Here is a 16329-nt window from a genome sequence, read left to right as displayed (position 1 = left end):
GGAGAAAGTCTACTCATATTATTTGCCCATATTTTAATGAGGTTGTCTTTTTGTTGTTGTTGTAGGAGTTCTTTGAATATTCTGGATATTAAACCTTCATCAGATAGATGATTTGCCAGTATTTTCTCCTATTCTGTAGATTGCCTTTTCACTTAAAAAATTTTTTTTAGTTGTATATGGACTTAAGGGCTTTATTTGTTTTTATGTGATGCTAGGATCGAAGCCAGTGCTTCACATGTGTGAGGCAAGCGCTCTACTACTGAGCCATAACCCCAGCCCTGTCTTTTCACTTTCTTGATATTGTCTTTTGATGCACAAAAATTAATTCTGATGCACAGAAAGGATCAAAAAGGCGGGAGGTAGAATGACTATAAAAGGAAATATTTTCTTTACAGCCACCATCTATGCTAGAAGTATCTACACAGGGTTTGAAACAACTCAAAGAAGGCCTTTTTAAGTGATGAAAATCCTCCAGAATAGAGACAGATTGGTGGTTCTGTGTCAATCAATACCATAGCTGAACTATCTTATGTGATTTCCTGCAAAGAGCAATCAGAGAATAAGACAAAACAGTTTACAGATTTCAGGTTGGAAAGATTTTAGCAACAGGAAGATGTTCACACAGGATGGGGAAACTGATTGTGAAAAGGAAATGCTTTCTTTACTGTTCCAGCTAAGCTAGGTTGGAGGAGAGTCTGTCAGGGGTTTGAAATAACTCAAAGGTCTTTTTCTGTGTTGAAAATCCTCCAAAAATAGGCAGATTAGCAGGCCTCTCTTCCAGGCATTCTGCTCTGTTGCTGTTTTCTGGAAACACTTGGCAGGTACATGGGGACATAAAGTTGCCAGATTTCTTCAGGGTTGTAAAACAACACCACGGGAAAACCAAGCATGAAGCAAGAGCTCAACTCTTAACAGGGATATTGTTTGTGGTTTTATTACTGGAAACTGCCGGTGACCTTAAAAAGTCCTGTTATATAAACACAACTTTGGGTAAACACAGGAATTACAAATTAAGAAAGAGGTGGGGTGAGATTTTGAGGCATAAAAGGCTCAGCAGGTGCCCCACAGTACTGCACGTCCAGAGGCCAAGTCAAAGATGAGGTGAGTTTATAGCACCCGGCCCCCTTCTTTATTTTATCCTTCTTTATATGTATTAGTATAGAAGAAGCCTACAGGGGAGGTGCACAAATGTAACAAAGAAACAAGGCCAAGGGCTAAACTGTGGTGGATTAAAGGGCTTCCTGTATTAAGGCCTTTCCTTTTTTTTTTTTTTGTATCCACAAAAGGCGGTTTTGTCTTTCTCAGGAGCCAGGATCTACTCTAAGGAGGATCTCCCTGCTCCTCCTCCTTTTCCTCCTCTTCTTCCTTCTCCTTCTTTTTCTTTTGCAGCACTGAGGCTTGAACCCAGGGTTGCTCTACCACTGAGCTATATCCTCAGCCCAGATGGTTTTTCTTGAAGTTACAGTTTTCCTCTTCACAAGGGATGCAGCAGCTTCTTGGCATTTTAACTATATTTACTAGCAATTTTTTAAAAAAATTAGATCAATAGCAACACATTTGAGTGACACAATTAAGGATTTAGATTTTATCAAAATAAGACTTTTTGAAATGTTAAAATGACAAGAAACTTAATATCACCAAATAATACCTGGATGATTGACATCTGCCAGCAAGATGGTTATGTGGTTATGTGGTAAGTGTGGCCTGTGTGCTAATGTCCATGGCCACGGTCATGTCTTCAGGAAGCCAGTTCTCTTTCAGGTAACCTCCTGGCATTCTGGAGTTTGATACCATTTCTTTTTTAAGTTTTTTTTTTTTTATGTGTGTGTGTGTGTGTGTGTGTGGTTGTGGTTGGTACTAGGAATAGAATTCAGGAGCACTTTACCACTGAGTTACATCCCCAGCCCTTTTTATTTTTTGAGACTAGGTCTTGCTAAATTGCTGAGGCTGGCCTTGAATTTATGATCCTCCTGCCTCAGTCTCCCAGTCACTGGGATTACAGATGTGCACTCGAGCTAATTATATACCATTTCTTAAAAGCAAATGATCATAAAAACAATTAATACAATCATATGTGGATTTTAAATTGCATATTTGGGCTGGGTACAGTGATAAGGGCTTGTAGTCCTAGTTACTCAGGAGGCTGAGGCAGGGGAATTGCTTGAGCCCTGGAGTTTGAGACCAACCTGGATTGATCCCATCTCAGGAAAAAAGCAGTAATATTTAAAAAGTCTTTTATTATAGAAATTTTTAAGAAGTAGAGAGGTTAGCATAATAAGCCCCATGTTCCCTTTCTTTAAGTCCACATTGTATTGGGAGCATCTTTGTAGCCTAATTTAGGGGTACCCAGTGGAGGTTCCTCTTGGATGGAGAGCTCATATATTATTGCCAATTTAGTGTTTCCTGAAGGTGGCCATAAATTGAGGCTCCCTTAACTCTGTGCCTTCATATCTTGGTGGTTACTCTCTGAAGTGGACGTATTATTCCTAGCAGCATAGAACTTGCTGGAATCTGGGTGTGTTCAGAAGAGCTACTAAAGCATATATGTGGGTGGAAGAGCAACTTCTTGGTCCCGGCACTTCTATATATCTATTTTCTTTCCTGGGTGCTTGAGGGAGGGGTGTGTGTGTGTATGCGCTCTGTAAAGCAGGGGATCATTTTTGCATTCCTTCCTTCATCTCTCTGCAGCACCCTGGGAGCTCTGGTTGCTCTCCTGCTCTGCGGACAGCTTTTTGCTGCAGATTTTGGCAATGATGTCACAGATTTTACAGGTAGGTCTTTGGGTTTGGGCAGCAGTTGTGCATCCCCACCTCTGCTGTGGCCCACTCTGACCCACTGGATCTGCATTCTTGGAGAAGACCCAGTGGTGCCTTCTCATCCTATTGTGTCCTAGCAATGAGGGTAGATGCCCTTTATTATCTTCCAAAGGTTGGAAGGAGGTTGATATGCACAGCAGCTTCCTCTCTGACTTTTTATAGGTCTCTGGGAGCAATAATTGAATATTAACTTCCTTTACTGGTTTCCTTTTGTTTGCAGATGACAGCTGCCCGAAGCCCCCTGAGATTGCAAATGGCCATGTGAATCACATGGTTCGCTACCAGTGTAACACCTATTACAGACTGCGCACTGAAGGAGATGGTAAGACCCGGACAAGAGTCTCTGCCCAGCATACACCCTAGCCCTGACATCCCCATAATGGCCAAAAAGTTCATCTGCACTTCCTGGACCCAGGAGATTTAGATCCTGAGTTAGTTTTTGTCACCAGTAGGTGGTTCTGTGAGCAAACTTTTCTCAGCCCCAGATTCTCTTTTGTTAAGTGGAGTCCAAGCCATGGAGCCTACCTATCTCAGAGTAAGCTCTCCGTCTATGAAAGGAGATATAGTAAAAGAACAAATGACAATGAAAATGGGTAACCCTTCCCATTGTAGGCAGCACTATATTCCTGGCACTTTCTAAGTGCTTCCTATCTATTTAGAGCACTTAGTTCTCACAGCACTGCTCTGAAGAGATACTGTTATTCTTATTTATCTGATGAGGAAACTGAAGCACAGAGAAAATGAATATCTTGCTCAAGTTCAGGTGGCCTTTGAGAGGTGGAGTCAGCTCTCCAGCCCCATCTCTATTTGTCCTATATCTTGTCATGAGCACAGTCTGTCCTGCTGGGGATGCCTGGAGCTCCCAGTGCTTGACTCCTCTCCTCCCTCCTCCTCTCTTCTCCTTTTACAGTCTTCTCTTTAAATACCTTCTCACCCTGCCTGAGGTCCAGAATCGCTCTCTCTCTGGGCTCATTTCTTTCCTTTTGTTTCAGGAGTATATACCTTAAACAGCGAGAAGCAGTGGATCAACAAAGACATTGGAGAGAAACTTCCTGAATGTGAAGCAGGTGGGTGCTGGGGTTAGGTCATGGGTAGGCAGCTAGGCTGAAATGTTGCAAAGCCACATCCCTTTTCTGTGGCTTCCTCTGAGCATACAGGAGCCAAGGCGAGGGATCAGGGAGAACCATAGCCAGTGGGGTCAAGACCTCTAAAGGAGCTTACTGAGCATCTTGTTTCTTTTGGGCTTGAAGGGCATTGTCTTTACTGCCCCTGGATTAGGAGACCCTATGCATATAGACAGCCTACCTAGAGAGCCTAGTTCAAAGGTAAAACGAGAAAGAACAAGTCAGGGAAGGTTGAGCAAAAGCTTAACCCATGGAGGTACAAAACAGAAGGCTGAAGATGAGCTGGGACTCCTGATTCCTTGTTCTCCCCCTTTCTTCTGGGAACAGAGGGTCTTGTCCACTTTCTGCCATCAGGGCTGTGGAACTGCTAATCTGCCTTGGATCAACTGCAGTGTCTATAAAATTTGCATTCCTGCCAGTGCTAACACACAGCCCTCGCTAGTCAGGAAGAAGGAATTAGATAGCATCCAGCCCTTTTAAGAGTTTCAGGGAATTGTGGAAATTCCTTTGTGGTGACAAAATTATTTAAATATTCAAATAGTTTATCAGCTGGGGTTTAAAAACCTTAGTTCTACTTACTTCTTTTTTGTTGGAAAAGCAGGGACTAAAACTCTACTTTGTGATGTACAGAATGAAAAAACATTATTTTAAACTGTGAACATTGGCAGTGAGATGAGCAGATGGTAAGAGCAAAGCATTTGAGCATTTCTAATTTTGAAAAGGGTAGACAGTAAGAACATCAGTGCTTTTACTTGTCTTTCCTGGCCTGGGAGACTTTCACATGCCTGCTCTTGAGTTTCTTGCTCTCCTTGACAGTGTGTGGAAAGCCTAAGAATCCGGTGGATCAGGTGCAGCGCATCATTGGCGGATCTCTGGATGCCAAAGGCAGCTTTCCCTGGCAGGCTAAGATGATCTCGCGCCATGGTCTCACCACAGGGGCCACGCTGATCAATGAACAATGGCTGTTGACCACGGCCAAAAATCTCTTCCTGAATCACACAGAGAATGCAACAGCAGAGGACATTGCTCCTACTTTAAAACTCTTTGTGGGGAGAAGGCAGATGGTGGAGATTGAGAAGGTGGTTCTCCACCCTAACTACTCCATGATAGATATTGGGCTCATCAAACTCAAACAGAAGGTGCCTGTGAATGAGAGAGTGATGCCCATTTGCCTACCTTCCAAGGATTATGCGGAAGTGGGGCGTGTGGGTTATGTGTCTGGCTGGGGGCGAAATGTCAACTTTAATTTTACGGAGCACCTCAAGTATGTCATGCTGCCCGTGGCTGACCAATCCAACTGTGTGCTGCACTATGAGGGCAGTACAGTGCCTGAAAAGAAGACCCCAAAGAGCCCTGTGGGGGTGCAGCCCATCCTGAATGAGCACACCTTCTGTGCTGGCATGTCCAAGTACCAGGAAGACACCTGTTATGGTGATGCTGGCAGCGCCTTTGTCATTCATGACCTGGAGGATGACACCTGGTATGCCGCTGGGATCCTGAGCTTTGATAAGAGCTGCACTGTGGCCGAGTACGGTGTCTACGTGAAGGTGCCTTCCATCCTGGACTGGGTTCAGAAAACCATAGCCGACGAATAATACAAGCTGGCTGAAGTCTACTCAGAGGGGTGGTCTGAAGCCCTTGCCTGACAGTGAGATTTCATCCTGAAAGAGGGAAAGGTAGATGGGACAGGACACCATCTGAAACTGATAGGCCCTAGCCCTGAACTGATGAGTCAATTAATAAAGAACTTGCTTATGATTAATTTTGGTGCTGTTTCTAGTCTGGGCCTTTTTTATTCTTTCATTTATGGTACTGGGGCGACAAGTGGCATAGAGTTTACCGGAAGTATGTCAGAAAACACTCCAAGCTGCCTGGAAATTCCCAACATGATACAAATTGGTTCATTTTGGGGAACTGTGCATTGATTGAATGCCTACTGAATGCCCGATCTCAGAGAGATAACTCTTATCCTTGTTTTACAGATGAGGAAATACAGACTCACTTTGCTTAAGTTTCCACAGCTATTAAAAATGGAAGCTAAACCAGAACCTAGGTCTATTTAAATACAAACTGTGAGTTCTCTTTAACTGTATCCTGTTGCCTCTTTGAAGTGGATTAGGAGAAAGGGCACAGGAGTTATGGTTTAGATAATCGTCCCTCCAAAGCCTAGGACTTGTAAGGCATGGTCTCCAGCCTGTGGCACTACTGGGAGGTCGTGGAGCCTTTGAGAGGACTTATGGGAGGAAGTTAGGTCAATGGAGGTGTGCCTTTAAAGGGGACTATGGGACTCTGGTCTTCTGCTCTTCCTCTTTGCTTTCTGGATGTCATGAGGTGAGCTGTTTTTTGCTCTATCACGTGCTCCCCTTCACTATGTGCTGCCTCACCACAGGTCCCAAGCAACAGGGCAAACTCTGAAACTCTGACCCAGAACAAAACTTTCCTTTTCTAAAGCTGATTATCTTAGGTATTTTGTCACAGTGAGGGAAACTGATACAAGCTAAAGTGGGATGAAAAGAACGTGTTCTGACCCAGACAATACTTTTACTGTTGTGTTTCAACTTTCCAGGGCTCCAGAAAACAAAACAAGGAGATATAAAGGAGGATCTCTGATTTGCTGGGTCTAAATCACAGCTCGGGCATAAACCTGCTAAATGCTTTAAGCTCTCTGGCCATTATCAGATCCCTGGTCTCTTCCACAGGGACTTAACAGAGGATCTCCAAAGTCTCTACCAGCTGCAATGCTCTGGGACTCTGTAAAAAGTTACGAGTCTCTTCCACAGTAGGAGGAGATGTTTGTCAACCTGAAACCCATCCTCTACCAGGAGTCAAATGCAAGCTGTGTGATCTTCCATTTCACAAAGATAAGGGGCTTGCTCCTAAGGGTCTCACAGGTGAAAGGTGAACAGGAGGCTTTTTTCTCTGAATCCTTTCTTGCTCTAAGCCTTTAGTACACTGACCCTTCACCAATTCACCTTCTTATCATCTTAACATATAGCCTCTCCTTCTCATAGTATGAAAGGTCACTGATGTCACTATTCGTTCACCAGGATCTGGCCTTCACTGTAAAGTTCTCTTTACATGCATCTCCCAGATCCATTAGTATATTTCGACAGGTGGACTAGTGGACTAATGAAAATGTGGAAGAAATAAGACAGAAACTGAAAATGACACAGTTAAATGCTTACAAAATGCTTCTCAGAATGCAGTCACTTATACCCTTTTCTTTCTTTTTTTATATTTATTTTTTAGTTGTAATTGGACATAATACCTTTATTTATTTATTTTTATGTGGTACTGAGAATCGAACCCAGGGCCTCACATGTTCTAGGCAAGCACTTTACCACTGAGCCACAAGCCCAGCCCCTCTTTTTTTTTTTTAAACCATTATTTATTTTTATGTGGTGCTGAGGATCAAACTCAGGGCCTCACATGCGCTAGGCAAGTACTCTACCGCTGAGCCACAACCCCTGCCCCTCATTTATACCTTTTTCTTTCGATAGTATCTTCAGCACTAAGTTTTCTGGGAGAAGAAACCATCCCAGTTCCCTAAAGAATTATCTGGTTGTATTAAATGGCTTCTGATCACTCCTCAGAGGAAAATAATGATGCGAAAGACAAGAAAATCACTTATGTTCTCTGCCTTCCTAACAGCACCTCCTGCTGTCTGGGCCTCATTCTTGGTTCCAGAACAGAGTCTGAGCTCTCTCTGCTGCCTCCATCCTTGGGCCTTTTCCCTTGGGTCCCTCCCCTTTCTGCATAAGGTCTCTTACTCTCCCTCTTAAGACTCAGACATTGCCTCCTCTCAGAACTTATATTTATGCAGCAGCTAGTATCAGATGGGACACCCAGAATGTACTCAAAAAGTACTTGTAGAATAGAAAGAATTAAGATAGGATAAAAAAATAAAAATCAGGACTTCAGAGAAGATTCCCTGAAGTGCTCAATGAGATGATATAATTTTAGCATGCAAGTTCTGAGTTTTGGGTGGTTATTTAAATACTTATCATGTACCAAATATTGTGTGATTGGGGCTGTGAAGAACAGAAAACTCGAACAACAGTGATTTAGGTAAAGAATTATTTTTTTTCTTTCATAGAAGTCCGGAGAGAGGCACATATAGAATTCACTCGGGTACTCAATAATGTCACCGTGGATCAGACCCTTTCATTGTTCTTTTCAGCATATTATTTTCTCATATTGATGCTGGTTGCCTTCTGAGCCTAAGAATGGCTGCTATAGTTCCATGCATCATGATTTAAACTAAGTGGAAGTGGTAGGACAGAAGACAGGTGGTGGTGAAAAGATTTTCTTTTGCTTTATTCCTGGAGTAACTCTCTCCTTTTATCAGCAAAGGACACATAAACCCCCAGCAGTCTTTCTTCTGTGCCACATTAGCTTGAATTAAGTCTCATGGCCATCCCTCCTGTGAGACAATCTTGGACAGAAGCACCTAGCAAAGGGGTCAGTAGGTAGTGAGTACTGCCCTGAACAGAAATGGGCTTCTGCTGGTAAAGAAGGCAGTGGCTGCCAGGCAGATAACATGTTGCCTGATCCACTTTCTGTAGCTCAGTGTCCATTATCTCATTCTAGAAAGTCAGTATTCAGAGCTGCCATGAGGCTTAAGAGAAGCAGTACTTGCCCAAGGCTGTGCCAGGAGGACTCTGAAGAGCAAGGCTTCTTTGTAAAGTCATTAGGGTTGGCAACTCCTATAAAGGTGATATTTTTTTCTAGAACTTCTAACATTTTTTCAATCTTGAACCCTTGAATGCAATTTTCTGTCTCAGGAAGAGGTAGCAACTCAGACTTCTGGGAAAGCTTTGCTCTAAGGGTAGTTAAGTCTTTGTTTAGCTCAAACTGGGTACTGGATGATGTTCAAGTTCTTGCTTCTTGAGCAATAACACAAAATCTAGTTTATATTATCAAGAACAACCAAGACAGTTTTTCACCACTACCTGTCTTCTTGCTTTTTGAAATGAGGTCTCATTGTTGCCCAGGTTGGCCTTGAATTCCTGGGCTCACGCAGTACTGCCTCAGCGCCTAAGCAGCTGGGACTACAGGTGTGCACCACTGTGCCTGGCTCAGGATGGCATTTTTGAAAGTCTCAGTTCAAAAGATTTCCCCCCTCCCCCAAAAGCCTACTATTAGTAGACAATTACTATTCCAAGAGAGATTGGAGTAGAAAGGCCTGGAGCTGGGGGAGTAGGAGGGATATGAGTAGAAGAATGGGCAGGGGTTTGCATGTGTATACAGGATAGAGAAGAAGTACTTTTTCTCTTACAGGATTGACTTTCCATTTACTTGTGCATCAGATAACATGGATAAGTCAACTGCACTTGCAATGTCTAGAAGGATTCTGTATCATCTTGAGGGACAAAGAAGAGCAGTCTACAGGACAGTGAGAAAAACTACCCTGTGGAAAATGAACACTGTTCCCTTGATTGCTTAGAGGCCTGCAGAGAGAAAATGCTCAGCCCTTCAGACCGGGGAGTGCCGCCAGGTGGTCTTCTGCTCAGGGGCCAGACATCATACACACAAGTCACACCTCTTCTCTTCTGGGATACTGAACACATTTCTAAGGGAGTTCAGAAAACAGCACAGCTGGATTCAGGCACTGTTTCAATGCATGCCATTCTCTTCATTTCCAACAGTGGTTAATGTGCTAAATGTCTTGATAGAGAAGGTCATATTTGGGAATATTCTTGGGATCAATAGGACTTTGGACAATAAGCTTTCCTCTCATGGCTCCCCGATAGATTACTTCAATCAAATCTATGAAGTCTTGTTTGGTTCTGAAACTTCCCACAAACTTAGTGTGATCTGGAGACCTACATGGCACAGGAGAGAAATAACTGCTTTCAGATCACTTGCTGAAGACTTGCAGGATAAACAAAACAGATTCATTACTTCCTTCTTATCAGAGAGACTTTAGACACATAGCCCAATACATGAATTTTCCCACTTGGTATATGATACATGACTAACACCAGTGCTGTGGACCACACTGTGGTATGTGAAAGATTCTGCTTAATATATTTTAATCATTTTATAAGTCATCATCAAGTAGAATTCACTAGCATTAGAGTGGGCATGGTTAGTGTTTCTGTGCAAAGCACATTAATTAGTCATGGTCTCCTAAGTTCCACCAGTTATACTTTTGAGTTGTAGGTATTAACAGATTATTTAAAAAAGTTTTTTAAACATTAGGTATATTTTATTTATTTATTTTTAGTTTTATTGACTTTATTTTTTAAATACACGATAGCAGATGTATTGCAATTCTTATTACACATATAGAGTATAATTTTTCATATCTTTGTATATAGAGTATGTTCATGCCAACTCATGCCTTTATACATGAACTTTGTGGTTTTTTGCATTACAATTCTTTTTTTTTTTGATTTTTATTTTTTTTTATTGTTGGTTGTTCAAAACATTACATAGTTCTTTTTTTTTAATATTTATTTTTTAGTTTTCGGCGGACACAACATCTTTGTTTGTATGTGGTGCTGAGGATCGAACCCAGGCCGCACGCATGCCAGGCGAGCACGCTACCGCTTGAGCCACATCCCCAGTCCCTACATAGTTCTTGATATATCATATTTCACACTTTGATTCAAGTGGGTTATGAACCCCCATTTTTACCCCGTATACAGATTGCAGAATCACATCGGTTACACATCCATTGATTTACATATTGCCATACTAGTGTCTGTTGTGTTCTGCTGCCTTTACATTAGGTATATTTTAAACATAGGTATATTTAAAACATTAGGTATATTTATTTTTTAAACATTTTAAACATTAGGTATATTTATTGTATAACTTTTTAGAGAGAAATAAAATCACCAGTGAGGACAGAAAACACCTTTTGGTGTTATATCCTTCCAAACTTATGTGTATGTGTGTATATGTCTATGTATAAGTGTATTTAATTGTTCATGATAATGAGAATCATATTCAAACTATTTAGTAACACATTTTTTCAACTAATATATATATATATATCTTTCAAAGTCATTAACTATATACCTACAACACCATATTAAATGTTTAAACACTTTTAAGATGTTTTGACACATGGTGTCATAAATTGTCCTTTAAAAAGTTTATTTAAAACTAATACTTACATCAAGTAAGTATTACTTTCCTGTGTTCCAGGAAAATAAATAGCTTTAAAACACTTTCAAACAGTATATAACTCACTTTCTAACATATAATACAAACCAAGTATACGTTTCAACCAGAGTAAGAAATGTTTAGAATGATGAATATAGTCAGTAACATTCAGTATTGGGATGCTAACTAGATGGAATGGAAGATATTAAAAAACTAATGTTACATTTTTTTGAGGTGGAGGGTACTAGGGATTGAACTCAGGGGCACTTGGCCACTGAGCCACATTCCCAACCCTATTTTGTATTTTATTTAGAGAAAGGGTCTCACTGAGTTGCTTAGTGCCTCACTTTTGCTGAGGCTGGCTTTGAGCTCACAATCCTCCTGCCTCAGCCTCCTGAGCTGCTGGGATTATAGGTGTGTGCCACTGTGCCTGACTCATTTACATGTTTTGACAGGCCTGGTTGAAGAATGACTTCAAATTCTCTGAGTAACAGAAGATACTTGGCAAGAGAGAAGTTTGCTGGCAGAAAGGCTTCTTTTATAAATATCATCTACCAATCCCAAAAGTTTTAGAACAACTATATATTGTGTTTCAAATAAAATTCCTGGGAAACTTTTTATATTCTATACTTAGTTAATTTAACTATTTTGTATTTATCAACTTGAGGATGATTAGTGCTTCGTAAACTATCATTTATGAAATACTCTCATTTTGTACCTAATTTTCATATAAAAATTAAAGGATACATCAACTGAGGAAATAGTACTAACACAAGACTCAGAAAGCAAACATCACATGCAAATAGGTAAGTTGGAAATGGCTTAGATAAAGGACACTTTCAAGATTGCAATGACTTCAAAGTCAACTTACCCATAGTCCACCTTCATATGCTGCCCGTTGAAGAAAAATACAGTAGATGGAATATAACTGATGTCAAAATACTGTGTATAAACTGGAGTGTGGTCCACATCTACCAGGTATATAGCAGCCATTTTACTTAAGTCAGAAGAAGTTTTAGAGAGCTAAATGACAAGAGAGAGGGAGGTTATAATATGAGAAGTAGCCAATATTTCTTCTGAGAAACTTTTTACTACAACATATTGTTTAAAAAAATTCCTGGGCCAAGACTCTAGTCTATTTGGGTTTTACATTAGATAGAGTATAACTATTGTTCACAGGTTGAATCACTGTTGACAGGTTATGAGAGCTCCCTGGGAAAAATAAATTTATTTTTTAAACTTTTTTTTTTGTCCATGTTGGATTGCTCCTCTAAAAGTAATCCATACTCATTTTAAGTGGGTTGTTGTATAGAGCTCAGTGGCAAAGCACTTGTCTAGCCTGCACAGGGACCTGGGTTCTATCTCCAGTACCACAAAACAGACAAAAACCACATATTATACTCACTTAAAACAGAACAACTCAGAAACATGTAATATAGATACTGAAATTCCCCCAAGTCTCTTTCTTCCCAATATTCTAGAAACAATTATTATAATAGCAAATGTTTATACAACACTTCCTGCATGCTAACAGTCCTAAATGCTTTCATTTGCTGACTAATTTAATCCTTACACATTCCTTTGAGGTATGGATTGTTTGAGTCCCTATTTTATAGAGGAAGAAAGAGAAGCACAAGAAGTAAAATAACTTGTCCCAGTTCATACAGTTCCTAAGCAGCAGGGCTGGGATTTGAATTTTGGCAGCTTGGCTTCAGAAACTATATTTTTTCCCCCCAGCGCAGGATTGAACCCAGGGCCTCACACATGCTAAACAAAGTGCTCTAAGGGCATACCGCAGCTCAGAATCTACCCTCTTGACTTCTGTACTATTTTTTCCTCCATACAGGTAAGGGTATAATTTTCTGGTCATTTGTCTTCCAGGTTAACACATCACACATCTGTTTTTAACCAAATGAGGATGCTTACATTTAATTTCCATGGTGGATGGCAGCAACTGAAGGGGGAAGAGGTCTTAGTACTTGGTTAAAACTCTCTATAATAGACAGAGACAAGAATACACTCACTCTGTCCCATAATTTTTCCCCTTACTGATCAGAATGTGAAGATGTGCTGTGAGACCAGAAACAATCATCAGGGACATTCTAGAGGCAGCACATAAGAAAAGGGATTGGCAGCTAGAGAAAACTGAATTTAAATCCCAGCTCTTCAATTAAGTGCATCTGTGCCAGTGGGAAACTCCTTGACTTCTCTGGTGTTTGTTTCTGCCACTGGGAAATGGGGCCACTGCTCTAGCATCAAAAAAAGATAACAGGGGCTGGGGTTGTGGCTCAGTGGTAGAGTGCCCACCTAGCACATGTGAGGCACAGGTTCAATACTAAGTATCATATAAAAATAATAGCAGATGGAGTTTAAAAAAAAGGTAATGTTCATAGACTCCTGGTAATGTTTTCTACTCTTTCACTGCCTTATCTGTGAAAATGAGTTTTGAAATCTGCTAGTGGGGAAGGACACTGGAGCAGATTCAGCACAATAACAAATTTGGAGGTTCAGCTCAGAGCAAACACAGGATCAGCTCTTAGTGAAACTGTGTTAATGAACCAAGAGCTACATTTGAACCTTGCCTACTTCCATTCATTTTTCAGACATGGAGGCATTTATTTGGGCTGGGGCTGTAGCTCAGTGGAAAAGCATTTGCCTAGCATGTGTGAGGCACTAGGTTCAATCCTTACCACAGCATAAAAATAAACAAACAAAATAAAGGCATTCTGTCCATATACAACTACAAAAAAAATAAAAAACCCCATTTGTTTAAAAAATTCACTTACAATGTCATCTAGTTGCAGACAGACAGGATCCTCATCTCTCCCAAACCTGAGAACCAACACTTTCTCTGCAGTACTTTTTATGGCTTGGTCTACTTCTTTTTTGCTAGTCAGTTTGGGCAACAGGAAGCTCATCTTGAAATAATCCAAATGTTAATCCCCACCATCAATCCTGAAATGAAGTTGCAATGTTTAAAGGCAGTTTAAATTAAGTGCATGAGTTCGAATTTAAAAAAAATAAATTTTTAGAGTAGGTAATATAATTACATGGTTAAAAAAGAAACATTATAGAAAGGTACACATGTCCCTCTCCCCATGGCCCTTCTTGGGCCTGGTTCCCACTGCCACACATGTCCCACATACCAGGAAACTGTTTTCATTAATTTCTAATGTATCTTCCACAGTTTTGTCATATATTCACAAAAAAATACCAATACGTGTTTCTTTCTTTAATTTTTTTTTTTTTTAGTTGTAGATGGACACAATGCCTTTATTTTATTTATTTATGTGTGGTGCTGAGGATTGAACCCAGGGCCTCACACATTCTAGGCAAGTGCTCTACCACTGAACTACAACCCCAGCCCAGGTGTTTCTTTTTTTAAAATATTATTTTTAGTTGTTAAAGGACCTTTATTTTATTTATTTATTTTTTAAATATTTATTTTTTAGTTGTAGTTGGACACAATACCTTTATTTTACTTATGTATTTTTATGTGGTGCTGAGGATTGAACCCAGGGTCCCTCCCGCAAGTGTGAGGCGAGCACTCAACCGCTGAGCCACAACCCTAGCCCGGACCTTTATATTTTTAATTTACATTTATTTATTACATTTATTTTATTTATTTATATTACACTATTTTATTTATACCAAATTTCTAGTCTAGTGTTACTTTTAAAATCTGGGAGTGGTGGTGCATGCCTATAATCCCAGAGGCTCAGGAGGCTGAGGCTGGAGAATTGCAAGTTCAAAGCCAGCCTAAGCAATTCAATGAGAAATTTCATATTTGAGAAGCTCATTGATCAAGGAGCATATTATTGCATCTACAGAAGACTTCACTGAGACACCTGACACTTTGAATTCAGTTTCAGAGTTGGCTAATGCTACAAAAAGGTAGTATTTCTTTTTCTATGTATATTTTTGGTCACATATCAATTTTTAGATATGAACTTAATAAAAATTCATACAGGAAATGAAAGTGTTCCAGCAATAGGTACACTTTAAATAGGGAAGCTGATTTCCAGGGGGGACTTTGTCATATTTGGCAGAAAAAATTCCTGATGAAAGAGAAATTCAAAGAGAATATAGATCTGTTCTATCACTGGAATTCAGACAAAGAGTAAATCCTAAAGGTTACTAATAAAGAGGAGGAAATAAGGGAAGGGCAATGTCAACAGAGAGGCTAGGGATGGGCTTGGACAAATGCTGGAGACAGTATTGAGACCCACCTGAGAAGATGTCCATAGAAAAGGAAAATCAGAATAGAGAATTCACAAAATAAGAGGTACAGATGGGTAGTGAACACGTTTGGAAGGTTAAGCTTTACAAGTAAGCAGATAAAAGCAACCCCCCCCCCAAAAAAAAACCCGATTAAATTGGCAAAGATTAAACAATATAGTAAAACACAATAAGGGCGACAGTGTGAATGCAGGGGCAGGCATTAGATAAAGCCAAAATTATTTCCATTTTACAGATATAGAAAAAGCAGAGGGACAAAACTTTTCTGGAAAGAAAACTGACAAACTCTTTGACAATTCAGTGTTTGAGAACTATTTCTTAGTAAATCATCAGACAAATGCACAAAGGTTTATGTACATAGGCTATTCAACGCACTTAGGGCAAAAAGCTGAAAACAACGTAAATGGACATTGGTGAAATAAATGACAGCACAGTCCTGCAGCCATCGAAGAAAAGTTACAAAACAGTATATAAAGATTGATCCCACATTTTCTACGAAACTTAGCTTGTATATAATTCATATTTACAAAGAAAGGTGGAATATTTTAAAACATCATCAATGGACATACCTGCATCTGAACAGACGGGTGATTTTTATTTACATGGGGCCTACGTCTCTACTTTCGAAAATACCCCATGTAAGTTTTTTTGAAGATGCTTGTGTTTGGGCTGCTCTTAACCCACAGCTGTGAGGGACGAGGATACTTGACATGTCCCAGTCACCTCCGCTCCAGGGCCGTCAGCAACCCGGATCCTTTCTCTGAGTACCCAGGCCCGGGGCGGCGCACTTCTTCCGCCCCAAGCAGGCCCACAACCTCAAGCCAAAGTAACCCCGAGTTGTTGCCTAGCAACGCTCGTTAGCCCACTGCGTGAGAACTAAACGGAAATGGAAAACGCACAGGCGCTGGGAAAGAACTCGTAGTAGAGGATCCCACTCAACAGACCAATAAAAACAGAAGAGATTATTGCAGATACAGCCTACTCCCCCTGACCGGAAGTTTGTTGTCATTTCCGCCCTTAGCAAATATGGCCGT

The 16329-nt window shown here is 40.5% G+C and overlaps 2 protein-coding genes across 4 annotated transcripts; one reads left to right on the top strand and one right to left on the bottom strand.

Annotated features, from left to right (window-relative positions):
• Nucleotides 1-992: 992 nt before the first annotated feature.
• Nucleotides 993-5702, top strand: LOC114090873 (haptoglobin). Its single transcript, XM_027933185.2, has 5 exons — nucleotides 993-1101; nucleotides 2689-2771; nucleotides 3037-3138; nucleotides 3809-3883; nucleotides 4757-5702. The coding sequence occupies exons 1-5, from the start codon at nucleotides 1097-1099 to the stop codon at nucleotides 5533-5535; spliced, it is 1044 nt and encodes a 347-aa protein (XP_027788986.1). The 5' UTR covers nucleotides 993-1096; the 3' UTR covers nucleotides 5536-5702.
• Nucleotides 5703-8003: 2301 nt separating this feature from the next.
• Txnl4b (thioredoxin like 4B) lies at nucleotides 8004-16277 on the bottom strand. 3 transcript variants are annotated; one of them, XM_027933230.2, is made up of 4 exons: nucleotides 15865-16277; nucleotides 13843-14011; nucleotides 11928-12079; nucleotides 8004-9765 (listed from the first exon to the last, which is right to left on the bottom strand). In XM_027933230.2, exons 2-4 carry the CDS (start codon nucleotides 13972-13974, stop codon nucleotides 9600-9602), a joined length of 450 nt encoding a protein of 149 aa, XP_027789031.1. In that variant the 5' UTR covers nucleotides 13975-14011; nucleotides 15865-16277; the 3' UTR covers nucleotides 8004-9599. The 3 variants fall into 3 exon arrangements, with proteins under 3 accessions (XP_027789031.1, XP_027789030.1, XP_071460393.1); XM_027933229.2 differs by having other exon boundaries at nucleotides 13843-13974; XM_071604292.1 differs by lacking the exon at nucleotides 13843-14011.
• Nucleotides 16278-16329: the final 52 nt, after the last annotated feature.

The sequence above is a fragment of the Marmota flaviventris genome, chromosome 18 (assembly GCF_047511675.1).
Source record: "Marmota flaviventris isolate mMarFla1 chromosome 18, mMarFla1.hap1, whole genome shotgun sequence".
Taxonomy (NCBI): domain Eukaryota; kingdom Metazoa; phylum Chordata; class Mammalia; order Rodentia; family Sciuridae; genus Marmota; species Marmota flaviventris.
Note: the sequence above shows the minus strand (reverse complement) of the source record. Positions and strands in the feature narration are given on the sequence as shown.